The 18,967-nt window shown below is 49.4% G+C and overlaps 4 protein-coding genes across 6 annotated transcripts; 1 reads left to right on the top strand and 3 right to left on the bottom strand.

The window, feature by feature from the left end:
- Window positions 1-1,368: 1,368 nt before the first annotated feature.
- LOC121594637 (excitatory amino acid transporter 3-like) lies at window positions 1,369-7,191 on the top strand. Of its 3 annotated transcripts, none has more exons than XM_041918122.1 (5): window positions 1,369-1,515; window positions 4,763-5,500; window positions 5,593-5,984; window positions 6,049-6,220; window positions 6,286-7,191. In XM_041918122.1, the coding sequence occupies exons 2-5, from the start codon at window positions 4,785-4,787 to the stop codon at window positions 6,494-6,496; spliced, it is 1,491 nt and encodes a 496-aa protein (XP_041774056.1). In that variant the 5' UTR covers window positions 1,369-1,515; window positions 4,763-4,784; the 3' UTR covers window positions 6,497-7,191. The 3 variants fall into 3 exon arrangements, with proteins under 3 accessions (XP_041774056.1, XP_041774057.1, XP_041774058.1); XM_041918123.1 differs by having other exon boundaries at window positions 4,766-5,500; XM_041918124.1 differs by lacking the exon at window positions 1,369-1,515 and adding an exon at window positions 4,614-4,704 and having other exon boundaries at window positions 4,766-5,500.
- Window positions 7,192-8,335: 1,144 nt separating this feature from the next.
- On the bottom strand, window positions 8,336-10,113 carry LOC121594638. Its single transcript, XM_041918125.1, has 2 exons — window positions 8,893-10,113; window positions 8,336-8,798 (listed from the first exon to the last, which is right to left on the bottom strand). Exons 1-2 carry the CDS (start codon window positions 10,108-10,110, stop codon window positions 8,649-8,651), a joined length of 1,368 nt encoding a protein of 455 aa, XP_041774059.1. The 5' UTR covers window positions 10,111-10,113; the 3' UTR covers window positions 8,336-8,648.
- Window positions 10,114-10,281: 168 nt separating this feature from the next.
- On the bottom strand, window positions 10,282-11,676 carry LOC121594639 (putative gustatory receptor 59e). Its single transcript, XM_041918126.1, has 3 exons — window positions 10,623-11,676; window positions 10,455-10,553; window positions 10,282-10,363 (listed from the first exon to the last, which is right to left on the bottom strand). The coding sequence occupies exons 1-3, from the start codon at window positions 11,670-11,672 to the stop codon at window positions 10,289-10,291; spliced, it is 1,224 nt and encodes a 407-aa protein (XP_041774060.1). The 5' UTR covers window positions 11,673-11,676; the 3' UTR covers window positions 10,282-10,288.
- A 1,628-nt stretch (window positions 11,677-13,304) lies between these two features.
- LOC121594636 (serine/threonine-protein kinase OSR1) lies at window positions 13,305-18,731 on the bottom strand. The gene has a single exon (XM_041918120.1). The coding sequence runs from the start codon at window positions 17,092-17,094 to the stop codon at window positions 15,436-15,438; it is 1,659 nt and encodes a 552-aa protein (XP_041774054.1). The 5' UTR covers window positions 17,095-18,731; the 3' UTR covers window positions 13,305-15,435.
- Between the last annotated feature and the right edge of the window lie 236 nt (window positions 18,732-18,967).

Raw genomic sequence — 18,967 nt, forward strand, 5'->3', positions numbered from 1 at the left:
ACAAGTTTTGTTTGACATCCAAAAAAAGTAGTGAAAAAACATAAAATGAATTATTAAAAATTTAGAAAAAAATTATGTTTTTTCATAAAATACCTAATAAAAAAAACAAGAATTTCGAACAAAAATGCTCCTTATGTTCAAATGGTATTCAACTTTTACAAAAAGGCCCTTAAATTGAATATTTTTTTCAATAACAATTAATTAATCGCTTTTAATGAAGAATAAACGCTTTTCAAAATATAAAAATTTAAACAATTGCATTAACTTCATACGTTTTGTTGAGTTTTCATCAAAATAACTTATTCATCAATAACTTTTTATAAGTAATGTTAATAAGAATGTTCTTCTATAAAGACAAAAAAGGTCGTTGTGTTCTAAAAGTACGAACTGTAGAAGAAAAAAATTGATCATGGCTGACCACGTCTCTTGAAATGATATATAAAAATCTAAACAAAAATAAACTGCAACAGTAAATAAAATCATTTAAAAAATATTTATAATAAAAGGAATTGTTAAACAAATTGCTTGAGATACTCGAGCTTGGTAGAATTTCATCAATGTAACTTTTTTCAATCAATAACAAAATATTATAAATATGACACCAAACAGATTTCCTTGCTGCGATTGGTATCAATAAACCCACAGTCACAGCAACCCAACACACCACAACAGCAACATCAACCCTGCCAGCTTTAGCTCATTAAATGAAATGACTAATTCGCGCTTCCACACACACGTGTAGCCCCCTCGCCACATTTGCATACCCACCACTCACAGCCCAAAGTGGTTCTGGATTTTAAAAAGCACGCTCTCCAAACGAACCCCTCCTATCTGCTCCGCGTTTCCACCGGCCCCAATACCGAAAACAACCCGCAAACCGGATTGAAATCCAAAATTCCACCCCAGACTTCCGTCTCGCGCAGCCACAAATTTTGAATGAAATGCACCGTGCCGCTCCACGTGGTCGTTGCTATAGCAACAAACCCGCTCGCAATATACGCGCTCTCTCTCTCTCTTTCTTTCGCCCACTTACGCTTCCTGTCAGCGTCGCACGGTTCGTGCCACAAAACGGCGAAGAAGTTTACGTACGGGAGGAAAGAAAAATCCCCTCTTCCCATCCCAAAAAAGCACACCCCCTAAGGGCTGTGGGGAGGAGGGAGTCTGAGACCTGCAAGGGGTTGGACGATGATGCCAGCCTGCCTGCAAGGGGTAGTACAATCCACCAGGCAAACAGCCCCCACCCTGCACCAGTTGTTCCCCTTTATCTTGCCTCGCTCAGGGCGGGAAGTTTAGTTGGTGCAACCCCCTCCCATCGTACCCCCTTTACCGCCCTGGAGCTTGGTGCCCACAGCTCGCCAGCTCGATCGTGTACGTTTCGTCAGTTTAGAATGAGCCACCGTGCCGGACGGATCGTTCGATAGACTGACTGCGTGCGCCACAACGAACGAATCCACGCGAAAAAAGGGCATTTATCCGGACAGACTCCCAGAGAAGAGGCGCAAAGGTTGAAACAAAGTGAGTAAAAATCGTTTTGTTGCTTGCTACTGAGGGTACCTCTAAGGCGGAAATGGCGGCAAAATCGAAAACGTGGACAAGCGGGGCCTAACGGAAATCTCGTTGGACGGTTCGCGCTGCTCTTCACGCCCTCGTGCGCGTACGGTGACCCGGGAAATCAGAGTGCAGTGTTGTGCGCTGATCGGCAGCGTTGCGTGGCCGTGTGTAGGACGTTCTCAAATGAGACCAAAACAAAACCCAGAAAAAAAAATGGTGTACGGTTCAGTGCGACCCTCTCACTATACTGTCCGGGTTGCGCCCCAAAAAAAAACTGCATCCAATCGGCAATCGAAGCTCGGCGCGCGTGTACCGGAAAATGGAAAGTTGTTTCGACAATCGAAAACAATCGACGAGCGTCGCGCTCCCAACGAACTTGTCTGGGAGTAGATTTTTGTTTTGTTTTGTTTGGTTTAGCAGTGTAGATGAAAGGGATGAAGATCACGCTAGTCATGATGAGGCAGAACCTCCGTACGCGCCTCCCCGCCTACTCTAATTGCACGCGATGCGCGCTTCATCACTGATGATGTTGTTAAACGGCGCTGCACGCTATCTGATCGCATCGATCACTCGATCGCTCACAGCTAGTAGCCCCAACTGCCTCCCACTGCTCAATTTTCCGAACAAACGGCTTGCCCGGAATGTGACAAATGCCTGGTGCCAAAGCGGCCTCGAAACAATACCGGGGCCCACCCACTTAACCCACTGACCGATCGCAGTGATCAACTTGTATAAGATCACCTTGAAGGGCTGGATGCTGGGAACTGCTATGTCTATGGGGAAACAGTTACACCTTAGAATGGGACCCCCACTAATTCCACGAGACGCGGAGGGGGGGCATAAATATCGGAATAAATAATCAGTCACGACCGCACGTTGCAATTGGTTATTCGGATCCCACTGGATCAATAAGTAACGTAGTAGTAACGTGTATCAATGTGTGTGTTCGCAAATTCCAGATTCCAGTTCCGCACTGAAACTTCAATTGCCATTCCGGCGTCAACGATGGTGACGCGTTTTCAGTCAGATTCATTGAGTCAGCGCTCTGTAAACGTTGCGTTGTACTACACAAGCAGCGCAATTTTACACATGACCGTTGCGCGTTATCGGCCAGTTAAATGGCAATGACACGCACGATGGTAAATTAGTGTCACTAATAAAAACGAACCCCAGGAACGCGATGCCCCGATTGTCGATTAAGATGATCGATCTGCCTACCCTAATCAAACCGGACGGATCAAAGCCAAACGCCTTCCCCTCCCGAGACCACATCCTCTCCTGATACTGGAGCATTTTTGTTCCGCTTGCGTACGGTCAAGATAACAACAGTACAAGGTGTCATAAAGATTCTGTACGACCGTATCTCCATTTCCGCTTGAGGGATGTTCAAACAGACCGTAGACAGGTGTGGATGTGTGTGTGTAATTGGCGATGAAAGTGTACTATAAATTGTACATCCCCGCCGTGCCTTTTGCGACCCAATGGCCGACCATGACCGAGCCTTTTTTGTTTTGGTTTGGGCGAAGATATCGTTCAATGTGCTTTGGACTAGTAGAAGGAAGATTTGACCCAGGTCCTGAAGTATTACTCGGTTAGGCACAGGTACGTTCAAAACTATGTTTGATGAGTTCCGCTAGAACATCTATTGGTATGATATCTCAGTGATGCATAACAATTGGTGACTCACGGATTTAAATGCCAGAGTGGAGCTTTGATGAATGTTCAGCAACAACAGGGAAGTGGAATAGTAGTTCTGATCTCATCACGCTACTAATCCATTCTGAATATTGCGCAACAAGGAATTCTTAGAACTATTCAAACTATCATGAGTCATGACTATCAAAAGAGTGCTCTTGAATAACTTTGATCCTGGCTCCTAACTGGAGATCTTCATTTAAAGATATTACATCACATCATGAGATTGTCTAATTCGCGTCTAAGCCTTCAAAACATGATGATCTCACTGCTTTGATCCTCCAAGATCTGCGTAGAATGAAGTCAAAATAAGGCATTAAAAAGGGAAAATGTTTACCTGCCCCATGTCCCATGCGCCATAATACAGGCGGCGTCAGTTTCTATTTCATTCTTGTGGAATTTCACAACCTTGACCACACAACACTTGTGTGCGGGGTGGTTGTGTTACGTTTGTTTCTTCGTTACGCTTCAGAACGTTGCCTGAGAAGCTCAAGATTGTAACATAATGGCAGGTTTGCCAGGTAAGATGGTATGATGTTCGAACGAATGTGTTTTGGAGGGGTAATAAAACCAAAGGGAAGCTTGGGTAAAACCCCAACATGGCAGCTGCCACCAATTTTGCTACACACTTCGGATCAATCTTCAACAACAACAAAAAACCCCCACAGCTCGTGAGGCAACCCGAAACGAAACCTAATCCAACATGACTGAAAGCTTTCGTTCTCTTTGCCCTCTGGACACGAGATGCGAAACGCAATGGCATTACTGCCAGAGAGATCAATCATGGGGAGTTCCGTTTGCGATGTGAGAAGCAATGCATAGCCTCCCAAAACAAACCATCACACACACACACACGCACAAGATGAAGAGACGAACGAACAGAACCCGACGAGGGCCACTTTTACCCGCGATCGAGCCCCTTCGGCAAGCCGTCATTAGATGATGGTGGGCTCGCGTGGTGCTCTGTGCTGGGAACCCCTTCTACGTGCAGGTCGTTTTTTGGTTCAGGAATGTTATTGAGTAGTGGCGCAAGACATCACTCCCACCGGCCAAACCGTGAAGATAGAAGGGGAGGAGATTTCAAACCTGTTTCGGCAAGTGCTTCGGAGGGCATAGCCAATGAGGGGAGGAAAGCCAAAAGATTTTTGGAGCACAGTGGATTGATGCATTTCTTGGGCATGATTGAACGCTCGAGCGAATAACGCAGTTCGTCTCGCTGCTCCAGCCGAAGGACAAACTGGGCTGGTCAAGAATGCAAAGAAGTCAGTGCTCCCGTTCTACGTCGGAATGCTTATCTGTCCCAAGAGACACGACACACGAGCACACTGTTTCCCAGGTTTATCTAAATGAGCCATTAAAGGGTAATAGTCCCACGTCGTATCCACAACGCGTCGAACAAACTAACCTTGCTCCCAATAAAATCTCACCCGGCAGTGGGGACCTATCATTAGCCGCTCGGTGAGTTGCAAAAGGTTTATATTAATAAATGTCACCCTTTCCCAATTCCACATTGCAGCAGTACTCGTTACCACGCCAACATGCAGCTCAAGTGGACGTCTGTGTGGGGCTTCGTGCGCCGCAACCTGCTAACGACGCTTACGATCCTCGGCGTGATCGTAGGCATTGCGCTGGGGCTGGGGCTCCGGGCCGTACCTGCCGAGGGTGACAGTTGGTCACAGCGCGACGTTACCTACATCAACTACGTTGGCGATCTGTTCCTGCGCACGCTGAAAGCGCTCATTCTACCGCTGATTGTATCCTCGCTGATCGCCGCCGTCGGTTCGCTCGATCTATCCCTCTCGAAGAAGATCGGTGGCCGGGCGGTACTGTACTATCTCGCCACGACCGTACTGGCCGTCATCCTGGGCATCGTGCTGGTCGTTACGATCAAGCCCGGCTCGGACCGGGACGGCGGTGAGGCCGACGCAAGCGATGCCCCGCAACGTAACGTCACCACCGTCGACACGCTGCTCGATCTAGTGCGCAACATGTTCCCGCCCAACCTGGTGCAGGCGTGCACGCAGCAGTACCAAACCGTGCTGAAGCCGCCGGCCTCCAAACCGGACGAGACCGACATCTACCGGTGGACGATAACGGGCGCGTACGCGGACGGCATGAACATACTCGGGCTGGTCGTCGCGTCGATCGTGTTCGGGGTGGCGCTCGGCGCAACGAAGCGTGAGAACGCGCTGGTGCTCCAATTTTTCCAGCAGCTGTCCCACATTGTGATGAAGGTCACCGGATGGGTGATATGGTAAGGGTGTAAAATGTCCTCAACCTTGACATGCTGTGGCTTTTTGGAGTCTTTATCTCACACTTTCACCTTCGCACCAATCACGCTTGCAGGCTGTCACCGGTCGGTGTGACGTTTCTGATCGCCGCCAAGATACTGGAGATCGAAGATCTGGGCGACGTGTTCGGCAAGCTGGGCCTGTACTTCGCGGTCGTCGCCGGCGGTATCCTGTTCCACGGGTTCGTCGTACTGTCGCTGCTGTTCTTCCTGTTCACGCGCAACAATCCGCTCAAGTTTATCGCCAACATGGGACAGGCGCTTGCGACCGCGTTCGGCACATCGTCCAGCTCGGCCACGCTGCCCGTCACGATGCAGTGCCTGGAGGAGAAGAACAACATCGATCCGCGGGTGTCACGGTTTGTGCTACCGATCGGCGCTACGATCAACATGGATGGTACGGCGCTGTACGAAGCGGTGGCTGCCATCTTCATCGCTCAACTGCGAGGTAAGTGTGAGGGTGATGAAGTCTTTACAAAAAGAGCTCTAACCTAACGGCTACTTCCCACCAGGACTTTCGCTTTCGTTCGGAAATGTGCTAGCGATCAGTATAACGGCTACTGCTGCCAGTATTGGTGCGGCCGGTATACCACAGGCAGGTTTGGTAACGCTCGTGATGGTGCTGGACACGGTTGGACTGCCAGCAGAAGACGTTTCTCTCATCATTGCCGTCGACTGGCTGCTGTAAGTGTTCTTGAGTAATTTCCTTTCATGCAAGATCGCTCTAACGTTACTGTAACGATTTCTAGCGATCGATTCCGAACTCTGGTGAACGTGCTTGGCGATAGCTTCGGAGCTGCGATCGTCTACCACTACAGCAAGGCCGAGCTGCAGAACACGAAAAGCCTGGAAGGAGGGCTGTCCGGTGCGACACATCTCTCGCAGGACTCAAGCGATCCCGAGCTGGCATACCACACCGACACGATACTGGCAAACGACGATAAGAGCAGCCGATTGTAGATTGAGTTACAAGATCCGGGTGATATCAAAAAGATCCGCCTGATTGGTGCTATTTTATGACTCCTACTCGCTACTTAATGGCGCACTTTTCTGCGGATCAATCGCGTTTGCGCAGTTTATGAAGGAAGTGGCGGCTGTCGCGAAATTGGCCATCATGCTCGGCAAACGTACCGCGACCTTTTATCTGATCGAAATCCGTTATTACCCAAGTTGACGGAGTCGACGCAGCTCCACAGACACGCATCACGGTTTATTTGTTGTTTTTAAAACTCAATTTTTATACAAAAGCGCATTTAGCAGATAAGATAGAAGCGGTAAGACAAATAATAGGCTACAAACCGTGTATCGTAGAGGAACAGCTAGGCTAGGTGAATTGGTATCGTGTGGCGTGTTTTATCGCAAACAATCACGAGCTGTAAAAGCTTGTGCTTTTTTACCCTATCGTATGAAGTAAATTTCTATTAGTGGCTATATACGACCCCAGGGCAGGGATTAGCGACTCCCGCGAGCTCCATAAACGACGCGTCTCTCCCTCACAAATAGTCCTCCGATAAGATAGATAGATAGATAGATAGATTGCTAAGGGAGTTCCGTTTTGGTGACTATCGGGTTTTGTAAACGGTTTTGAAGTGTTTGTACCCTTCCATCCCCCATCCATAAAACTCGATGACTGAAATACAGCTTTGAATTCTGAAGTGAGTGTGTATATCCATCCAGCATACGCACAGGCAGCGCCAGCGGTAAGCCTTTGGCCAAACAGATGACACGCTTATTGAGGTGCCGCTTGCACACACGCTTGCATATTGCATGGAATTAATCAACAGGGACTGGGGTACGCTAATCGTCTGTCCCTTGCATGTGGGCATCGGTGGATAGGGTTGGAAAGTGGAGAGCTTTGAAGGAACAGCAAAAGACAGCTAGGTAGTGGTGCCGTTGCCAGGTGTATTCGTATCGTTGGGGAGTGATGATGATGATGATGGGTCGTTGCTGTCGGCAGTCTGACCTTGGGTTATGGCCGTGTCGAACTGTATCAGTATGACGAGGTATGTCGTCAGAGCGCCAACCATCTGCAAATGAGAGGGAGGAAGGTATCGATTATTACCATCTTTCTGCAACACACTCGTGTTCCCCAGCAGCCCCTTTGCTTTGGCTTGTGCAACAACTGCAGGGCTTTGGTACCTGTTCTGGCTAACGATCGATGATGAGCGATCGTTTGGCATGAAGTTCGTGAGCAAAATTGAACTTGAGTTATATGTATAAAATAATTTCAAGTTTTTGTCATAAGGACGGTTATAAAAAGTGCATCATTCTCTCTTTAAAATGTGCCTAAGCATATACTTAAGAAACGATCGTTCAACTAGCTATATTTGCTGTTCGAGTAATTGGTAATGTTACGAACGTAAAATCGATCGTTTCAGCTCAATTTAAACAGAAAGAAATTTTAAAACTTGAACCTTTTTTTCACAGTTGGTATATAACAAGGGTATAAAATTTTTGTACGCCAATGTTTATGTAAGTGTAATAAAAACACAATATATACATATACAATATACAATGTACATATACAATATAACACAATATATACAATAAAAACAAAACGTAGTGAAGCTACAAAAATAACATATCTATCGGCTACGACATAGGTTACAAACTAACCATGAAAAGGATTCTTAATGAGCCAACATAAATTCAAATGATTCTAAGATGAACAAAACTACCATCAAATGGATTTCCAGGCAACAAAGTCTCAAGCTAAAATTTAACCAATATTCTTTTCATCAATGAAGCATAACATCTATCGTAGCTGTTCTGATCATCAATCGATCTGGAGCGATCGCTTATTAGGAAATTGGTACAAAAGCAGGAAGAAGCTACAACAGAAGGATACATATTTTGTATTGCCCGTTGCAAAAAAATTAAATAAAAAATGACTCAAAATAACATAAAAACGAAAAATGTATGATAATTGATGAATGTAATTTCTCGATGCAACAATATTCAGCTAAAATGAACCTAAAATCGGTCCATCAATGAATTATTTCAAACAATTAACGATCGTTTGGGATCGATCGATCATCAGAACAGCTATCTAAGCATTAGTTTTGCTGAGAGAAAACGCAAACTGTGCTCATTAGTCTCTCAGCAAATTAACCTAATGGTAACTAAGATCAAGCGATAAATGACCTTTGCTTGCTGTAGCGCATTCACCTACCGTGCTGATGAGCGTCATCTCCAGGTTGATAACACCGCAGGCCGTTTGAGGCCCTTGCACGTGCAGCAGCTGGCTGGAAAACTTTGCCAACTGTCCAAATCAAACCCAAAAGACACAATCAGTTATAAATAAACCATGCATTCTCCCCAACTATTTCGCGTTCCCTTACATCCCACACACTTACCGCACTGTTTAGCGCACTGTCCAGGGCGGCCGGATTGAAATGGCACAGGATCGGCCCGGTGCGGTCACGCTCGCGCTGTACCAGATGGGCCGGGTACAGGATCATCAGCACCTTGGCCGCGTGCAGCACGATCCACAGCACGGTGTACACGAGCAGATACGTGTCGGTGACGGTCCACGGTCGTACCGTGGTCGCCCGATAGATCTCGAAAAACTGCAAGCTCAGCACCACAAAGGAGGCCGTCGTGGTGAACACGATCAGCACACCGAAGCATCCGTTCGCCTGCTCCAACAGCTGCGCAAGCCGCAGATGCGTACGGCGCAGCAGATCGATCAGGTGGGCGTAATCGTACAGTGCGCCGGCCGGTAGTACGATCTCGTGCACTCCCCTTCGTCTCTCGTACCGCGTATCATCAGCGCCCCGTACGAGCAGGTGCCGGTTGTACGACGCGAGCAGCCTGTTCGTGTCGTAGTAGCAGAAGTACAGCACGTACAGAACGTATGCGTACTGTAACAGCGCCAGCACGTTGATTACGTTCGAGAGCGTGTAGACGGCGGAGCTGCGCGCAAACCTCCACACGACCAGCTCGTTGTAGAGCAGGTCCACCGTCAGCACACCGGCGAAGAAGAGCGTGATGCATGCCAGCACCCGGTTGAAGATGGTTTCGATCCGAGGGAAGTCGACCGTCCCACCGCAAAGGGAGAGATCAACAGCAACCGCCAGCAGCTGTTCACCATAGTGCCGATAGCAGTCGCGCTGGTAGTGACACCCGACCAGTACCATCATCACCACCCCATTCTCCATGCTGTACTCGCTGATGTAGAGCATGTGCGTCACGAACGGCATATCGCGGTGAAACTCGGCATGCTGCAGGACGGTGGCCGCCAGTACGACCAGCCCTAGGGCAAGGGAGTAGAGTGCGTTCAGTGTGCGGAACAGTCGCTCCCGCCAGCAGGACAGTGGTTGGGTGACGTGGGCGAATAGCGTAACCTCCCACGGCACCGTGCCAAACACTTGGCAGACACGCAGCAACCGGTGCGCGGAGTGCAGGAATTCGTTCCGAAACAGATGCCGGTTGGAGAGTAGCTCAAGCACCATGCTGCGACTGCTTGCGCAAAGACTGGTTCCGGTGCAACTGCTCGAATGCTTCCCGGTTTGCCCGACACTGCCGCCTAATGCTAGCCGGCACGGTACATCGCGTGACTCGCGTGGATCCATCGGTAAAACATCCTCCTCGTGCAATTCCTAAGTGGTTTGGCGTTAAACTTTTACCATGTCTTCCGGCAGGATGGTTTGATTGAAGGCTTGGCAAAGGTGTCACACACGCTGTGCGGAAGAGTGGCAACAGTGGCGGTAATTGATGGTGCTTTATTTGGCTTTCGATTGCATCTCGCACTCAGCGCGAACCTTGGGTAAAGGCTGAATCAAACTGGATCAGAATCATCAAATACGTGGTAAGTCCGGCTACTATCTGTTTTATGGGAGAAGAGGCCGTACATTCATGTTTGCACCTGTTTAGCAGTATCATGTACTACTAGCTCTTCAAGAAATTCCACACCTACCTTGCTAATGAGTGTTAAGTCAAGCGTTATCAGCCCGCATGCCTTACAGTGGTGCCGTTTGCCGTGTAGCAGCAGCAGTTGGCCAGCGAACTTCATCAGCTGCAATGGGCAGAGGTGTCACGGTCATGCTACCAGGTTCATCCTTTAAACGAGTGCCAAATGCCTTACCGCACTGTTGCTCCTTCCGGCTGCTTCGTACCGGCTAGCGATCTGGTACAGTGTCGGTCCGGTCCGTTCACACTCCACCCGTGCCCGGTGGCCTGGGTAGAGAATGAGCAGTATCTTGGCACCGTGCATCCCTATCCAGAGCATCGTGTGCACCAGCCGGAACCCTTCACTCGCACTCCAAACCCGTTTGCTGCCCCTGCCAGTAGCCTTGTACACGTTAAACAGCTCCAGGTTAAGTACGACGAACGAGGACAGCACGGTGCACACGATGAGTGACCCAAACCGTCCCACTACCCGACCGGTTAGATCGCCCAGCTTCAGATGTATCCTTCGCAGTGTCTCAACCAGCTCGGCACAATCGCGCACTTTTGTGCGGGCTTGACGATCGTGGTATCTGGCTAGCACGCTGTTAACCGATCGATAGCAGGCGGCAATGATCAGCTGCAGCGCGGCGTACTGGTAGAGCGCCAGCACGTTGATCACGTTCGGCAGAATGTACAGCACGCTGTGGCACAGGAAGGTGCACGAAGGATCGTAATCGGCCAACCAGTCCACCAGCGAGGAGGTGGAAAAGTACAGCACGGCACAGGCGAGCAGCCGATCGGTGATCGCTTCTACATGGGGAAAGTTGATCGAAGCATCACAGTCGTGCAAATTCTTGCCAAGCTCAAAAAGCTCATTAAGAAGGGTGCTGTAAAATGGGCGACTCCGCTGACATTCGAGCATCGCGAGCAGAACGATCACGTTCACGATCACATTCTCTGTCAGGTACAGCGTTCGGATGGCGAAAAACGCGTTCGCAGTGTTGGAGGAATGATGAAGAACTGTTGCCGTACCGATTGCAACGATGATCATAAGACAGTAACCTTGATTGGTGGCACGAATCAGTTTCCGGAACCAATGCAGCTTGGTTGTTGGGCGGTCCGGTTCCAAAGGTTCTAAGTCCCATGCCACCAGCCCAAACACCTGACCGATTGTTAGCAGCCTGAACAGCGAACGTTTGAGATTGAGTTGAAAAAACGATTGGATGGCTGCTGGTACGTATGCCATTGCGCCCCACGGATCACTGAGACGAGTTTCGAAGAGTTCCAATCTGTTCCTAGGTTCTCATTGGCGTGACAAACTACACTACAATTTGTCTTCATACAATATTGATGAGGATGATTCTGCAGATGATAAACATAAATACTACTGTATGCTATAAATGTTGTAAAATATTACTAAGACCGTCCTATTACGTAGGTTTCTGTTCTTTTGGAACTCAAATCGTGTAAGACTGTTGCAATGGGTATTTTTCCTTCTTGGTTGTTACAAGGCTGTCCATGTTTTATTAGGTTGCTACCCAAGAATTGTTGGATGCTTCCCCCATTGTTTTTATTGTTTATTTGTTGTATGATACGTTGAGCAATTTTTAGATTTTTTCATTTGCATTGATTTGCAAGGGAACGATGCAAATACTTCGCAATAATGAACCCCAAAAAAATATGAAAAACATTTAAAAAAAAACTATGTGTGTAAACCATCCAAACCTGCAAACATCAGATTTCTAAAAGATAAATGCTGTTTACAGACTTTTCTGAAAGGCATTTTTTCAGCTGTTAGGACTCTACACAATATGACACTTACATCTAGATTTACACTCGAACGATACTTACCCCGTTTCATAAAGGTTAATTATACATCGGATAACAGGCAAACCTAGGGGATTAGCTATAATCGCTATTTCTGAATTGGAAGATCGTTGATACTTCATATAAGGACATCATAATATCAAACTAAGTGTAAAAGATCGATTTTGCTATCGATTGAAGTCACCGCGAGCAGTATTATCGGACGTGTCAGGGAAAGTATCGAACTACTTTCCGCCTTGTGGGAGTCCGCTAGTAAATCTGTGTTGCTTTTTATCAGGCTCCTACCTTGATGGCAAAAAATGATACGGGTTCCTCCCAACGACTTTGTCATGTGGTAGGAGGGCAAATGTCGTAAACACAACAACAGGTTCCACGAAAGCCTCCTCAATCATAAGCCCTCTTAACGATCGTTGAATCCAGCCTGACCATCAAGCAAGAACCAAATAACATTGTTTGCGTACGATGCTCACAATATTCTACCCAATCATGTGAAGGTTTACGGAAGAAAAGGAAGAGATAAAAATGTCTATGAATCTGAATAGAAAAAAAAAGAACCACGCGTATACGCCACATCGGACGTCGGATGTGCGCCGAAGGTGCTATATACACCACGCGCGACCATGGTTACACACGGTGCTGTGACCTGCGCGGGATGGAATATTCTTTTTCATCGTGCGATCTAACGTTGACGCACGATGTATTTCGCGTTTTTTTTTTTTATCAGCCTTCGGTCGCATTAGCATATCAACTTTGCATTTTCCAGTACGGCCGTACGAAAACAGCTGCTGACCGGGAGGATGGGGCGAGCAAATAGTAGCACAAACATTGACGTTATACCATGCTGTAGGGGCAAATAAAACGTTTTAAATTTAATTCTAGCAGGAAGCTGGTCGCTTGTAACACGTCACCACTGGAAGATGAATTCGGGTGGTCTATACGGTGTATTTCCAGCAAACGATCACTTTGCGATCAACGATCAAATGGACGGTTCCAAGACACGACACCTTCACCTTCTTTCGGCATAACACGATCACCCAGACACCGACCGGTACACTTTTGTGCAGCGATATACTTTATTTTGCTTAACTTTGATACGGGGTTCTCTCCATCGTTCATTGCCTATCCGCTGATCTGCTGCTTTCATTTCAAGTAACTTGCAACTTCATAAACGCTACTGCTCAAAACTATACTTTCTTTTTTTTTTGTTGCTTTTATCAGTCAAAACTAAACACGTGTTTCACGCAGGAAAAGAAGAAAAAAACCAACCCAAAAGCATCCCAAAACTGTTACGCAGGGGTAGGTTATACACATACACTGGCCTGGTTTTTGGATTGTTTTTTTTTTTTTTTTTTTTTTTTTACTTCCTTTTGCTTCTGTGCTGATCTGGCGGATATAATAACATTACGGCTTTTTTAAAGCTCAATTCCACTAAAAATGAAATACAGTGTGGCCGGTTTGCACACGCAGTTTACTAATATAGCTTTTTTTATTGCATGCATGGGTTATGCTGCGATCGGCGCCCTTTATTTTTTGTTTAGATACTTTCGCTTCACCCGCGCGGTAGTTTGGATGGGTGATGTTGTGACCGTTGTTTTTAATTTTCTTTGAAATAGTACTTCTACAAGGAGTTTCTACGGGCGTCTGTATGTCTCGGTTTATTTATATTCAATCGGAAAGCAACACTTTTACCATACAACTCTTCCAAAGTCCACCGGAGTTTTGTTTGTAAGTGCTGCTATGAAGAAACATTGTATCCACACGTTAAAAAAAAAAACCAAACAACCACTAAAACGCTAGTATGCAACCATATTTTTGTTTCCCCACACTAACTCCCACACCCTTCGTTCCTTTCCACTGGCACACGGCTCATTTACACTCCCATTTTCGTTATCTTTCTTTTTCGTGTTTGTTTGTCTGGTGGCTAAATATGTTGACCATGTAATAAGCAAACGATTAACAAAGTAAATACATTCAACCTTTCTTTTTCTTTTAAATATATGTACACACACAGGCGCTACACAGGTGTATATACTATTCGTTTACCTTACTACTACAGCAAGGCATACGGGAGGGCGCGGTGTTCCTCTCTCTCTCTCTCTCTCTCTCTCTCTCTCTCTCTCTCTCTCTCTCTTGATATCGTGCCTGCCCTCCCATCAAGGACAAGGTGCCTTCTGATGTTAATCGCGTATGATACTTTCCCTCCTCATCTAATGCAGTGACGGGGACGCGGATGGCGGCTGGAGATGTATATTTAGAGACATGTTTCGTTTTTCCTGCACGTTTTTTTTTTTTTTCTGCGCCTCTAGTAAGCCTTTTCGGTTTTCGGTTTTTTGTTTCGTTCCTGCTTGCCAACAAGTCTAAGGGGAAAACGGATGACGCGAGCGACCCAAAGTGTCCCTTAATCGACCGCAGTGCTGGCCATCGTTGTCGGTGCCAATGGCTCACCCATGCCGTGTTCGTACGTTCTTGCTCGGAAACAAAAGTGGGAAAAAACAAGAACGTGTCGGGTGCGTTAATGAAGCGCCAAACTTGTAGATACATTTGCTATCGTCTATCACGGCGCTCTGTTTTTTGCTTTTGGCCGGGGCTTTTGCGTGTTACTACTACCTCCTCTTGTTTTGGCGCATTCCCCGGTGTCGATGCTAAAAACTAATGCTTCTGCTGTAGCAGCTGCTACCGTTTACTACAATTATTACTACCGCCTACTAACCTACTAGTGGTCGTTTTGTTTACCCTCAATTGCTCTCTCTCTCTCTCTCTTTCTCTCTCTCTCTCTCTCTCTCTCTCTCTCTCTCTCTCTCTCTCTCTCTCTCAATCTCTCCCTTCCGCTCGGCCGTCTCGCACTCACAGTCTAAAAGCTGAATTTCTTATTGGACATGCCAAAAGAAATAACACAAGCACGCGCGGGCGGACGCGCGCGCGCATTAAGTTTTTGAACAGAGTTTCCCTGCGTTGCTTCCCCGGTGGGCAAAGCGGGACGAAATCTATGCGTTTTGCGAATTGAATTCGGGTACAGTTCGGTAAGATAGTGTAGAACATAGTGGTGCCGGGATGACGGTTGATTCGAAGCGCGAAACAACAAAACACAAACAAAAACGAAAATAAAGGAAGCGACAGAAGCGCCCTGGCGCACATGCTCCAACTGTGGTGCTGGTCTTCCCCACACAACATAGACACACCGCTCACTTGATGGAAATCTGCGCAAAGCCAACGAGCGACTTCTCGTCGAGCTGTTCGCCGGGCGCACAGCCCGAACGCAGCTGAAACGTGACCGTCCGCAGCGTGCCCCGGTGGTCGATGAGCTTCTGCAGGTTGGCGGACATGATCGCGACGTCCAGCTCGTCCAGCAGCCCGGCCCCGACCAGCTCGGCCGCAATGTCCTCCGCCGAGTCCTTGCCGACGACGAACTCGAACTGGATGTCGTTCAGCTCGCGGTTCGCGTTGCGCATCCGCAGCACCAGGTTGACCGGTACCATCGTGCCGAGCGACATGGCGCCTACCGCGGCCGCCGACGCTTCGAGCGTTTTCGGATCGGTCGGCTGGGTGGTCGACCCGGTCACGGTGACGCCGGACCGCTCAGACGTGTCCTCCGTCTCGGACGAGGACGATTCCATCCGCTCGAGCCGGTTCATCGGCCGCTCGTCCGTCTCCGAGTCGTCCGAATCGTTCTTCCCGTTGTCCTCCTCCTCGCTCGACCACACCCACTCGCCCGTCATCGAGCGGTGCAGCCGGCCGGACGCGCCAGCCTGCCGCTTCGCCGCCTTGTGCACGCGCGTCTCCATCGACGGGCCGGTCGAGAGCAGCGTCTGCGTCAGGTACTTCCGGTCCTTCGCCTTCTTGAAGAACGGATGCTTCAGCAGCTCGCTCGCGGTCGGACGCTTGGACGGTTCCTTCTGCAAGCATTCGCCGATCAGCTTGCGGAACGTCTTGCCGTACGCCTTGTACTGGTCCTTCTCGTCCGCCCCGGTATCGATCGTCGGCGGATCGTTCTGCAGCGTCAGCATCAGCACCTTCATCGGCGGGTACTTGTGGTACGGCGCCGTCCCGGTCGCCATCTCGATCGCGGTAATGCCGAACGACCAGATGTCCGCCTTGAAGTCGTACCCGTGGTCCTGCTCCATCACCTCCGGCGCCATCCAGCACGGCGTGCCAACGAACGTGTGGCGCACCTTCTGCCGGGACAGGTCGCCCCCGGTCGCGAGCCACGCGCTCACGCCGAAGTCCGCTATCTGTACCGTGCCGTCGTCGCCGAGCAGTATGTTGCCCGCCTTGATGTCCCGGTGGATCTGCCCATTGCTGTGGAAGTACTCCAGCCCCTTCAGCACCTCCTTCAGCACGGTCGCGATCGTCGGCTCGTCGAACACGCCGTGCCGGCAGTTGACCGTCCGCATCCGGTGCTTGATGATGTCGAGCAGGCTGCCCCCCTCGAGCAGCCGCAATATCAGCCACAGCTCCTCCTTCACCACGAAGCTGGTGTGGTACGTGACGACGTTCTCGTGGTTGCAGCTGCTCATCGCCTGTATCTCCTTCAGCAGCTCGTCCATCGACGTGTTCCACTTCTCCAGGTTGATGCGCTTGATGGCGCACTTTTCCTTGCGCGGCAGGCAGTACGCGTTGTGCACGACGGCGGTCGCGCCGACCCCGATCACATCGTTCAGCTCGTAATCGTCCCGGCTGTTCGGCCACGGTGTGATGGGCTGCGGCGGCGGGGCCAGATTCGCCGACGACGCGGACGCGGACGGGCTGGCGGCGGACGCGACCGACTGCACGGCCGCTGCCATCGCACCGAGCGCACTGCTGCTGGCGCCTCCGCCCACTCCACCACTGCCTCCGGTTGCCATTCCACCAAACGGAGGGGAGGGCGCGTGTGCAACAGGCAACGAGCGGTATGAATGTGAAATGTCACCGAACGGAACGGAACGGTTGTCGTGCTGCAGGCGTACGGACGTGCGACGGCAGAAGAGGGCCTTTGGAACGTGCCTTCCTCTCCCTCCGGCTGTGTTGTGTACGTGAGCAGACAAACACACTCGCTCACCTCGCTCGCTCACTCACTCACTCGCGCTCGCTTGCACGCTCACACTCTCACAGCCACCGAAAAAATGCAGTACGGTGTGCCGCCTGTCCTGTCCCTGCCCGATGCGACCGAACCGTCCTCTTGCTGTAGGGTGGGGGGGGGGGGGTTTGCGCAGCACAACCACACAGTAACACCACACAAACACGAGATTTATTTAGATATCGGGGACCGTCCCCCGATTCGCAACCGTCGCACCCGTCGATTCCGCGCGGGCGCCAACGTCTGGCTGCCGTCTGGCGCTGCCGTACAACTTTATGATGACCAGCCACAGCACACGGCCAAATATCACCGTCAATGTGTCTGTGTGTGTGTGTGTGTATCGGTAGCGGTGTGGTTTTCGATGGTGGTATTTGCTGCTGCAGCTGCTGCCACCGGAACGATCCCACCGCACACGGTGCACCCGTCCGTCCGGCTGCGGCGCTCGTCGGCTGTGTTACGTGTGATGTGTAAATTTTTCCAGCCACCGCAAATGCCGCAGACTTCCCACTTCGGTGCGCGCGCGCCTCTGTATGTGTTTGTGTGTGCGTGTAGCTATGTATGTATGTTTTGAATGTTGGAACGCACCAAGGTAAAAACCAAACGGCCTTCTCTCACTGCAATCGGGTATCCGCGCGTCTCCGTCCTCCCTTCGTCCCACACCGCACTTCCCTAGAGGCTACTGCTGCTGTTAGGGTTTGGATTTGCGATATGATAAGACGGCAAACCGACAGTTTAGATAAGGGGCAGGGGTGGTGTAACGGGAACACTTCTTGCGATAGCGGCCTATCTGCCCAAACACCGTCGCACCGGAACGGAACGGGGCCAACAGCAGCAACAACAACGAGCGCTCTCGCAATCAGCGAAGGCAGCCTTGATGAGTCATGTTCCGTCGTTTGTGTGTGTTTTTTTTTCTCTCCTTATTTCGGCACCTACACACACGCACGCACCTTTTTCGGCGATTGTTGGTCACTTCACTCTTTCCTTAACTTCGCTCCTTTTGCGGACACTTCTGGTGCAATCGAAGACGAAGGGGGGGGGGGGGGGGAGTGAGAGAGGAGAGGGAACGACCGAAGGAACAAATCAACGTCAACAGTAATCACACACGCACGCACGTATCGACACGGTCTTTTACACAACACGGGGGGGGGGGGCTCGCTCTCTGCTGTGTGTATGTGTCTGTGTGTCTGTATTGTGTTTACCGAACGGTTCGTTTCGTTTCGTCACACGGGACGCAAGTGAACGCGAAAGAAAATCACTTCCACTGCACGGAAAACGTCGCACAAACGAGCGGATTGCAGCCGGATCTTTTCTCTTTCGCAGGAGAGCAGTACGGATTTACGGGGACACCCGTGATACCCCCGGTACGTGGTTCTCGACCTTTTTATGAAGTGTCGCGGTGACGGGTGTAGTGATGGGCCTGCGCTACCATCGCACGGAACGGAATGATCTGCTCCGCATCCAGGCGGCGGTGGATGCGATTCGTTCCGTTTGCTGTGTGCGGAACCAAAACAATCCGGTTGGGATTTGTACAAGATTTATTTTTTAGTTTTTCGGTTCAAAACTGTTCATTTTATGGGAGAAAACGTTAGAAGGGAAATATTTGAAACAAAATAAACAACAAATGTCTTTAATTTTCATTTTTCCATTCAACATTTTTACTT

Source organism: Anopheles merus, chromosome 2L (assembly GCF_017562075.2).
Source record: "Anopheles merus strain MAF chromosome 2L, AmerM5.1, whole genome shotgun sequence".
Lineage (NCBI taxonomy): Eukaryota > Metazoa > Arthropoda > Insecta > Diptera > Culicidae > Anopheles > Anopheles merus.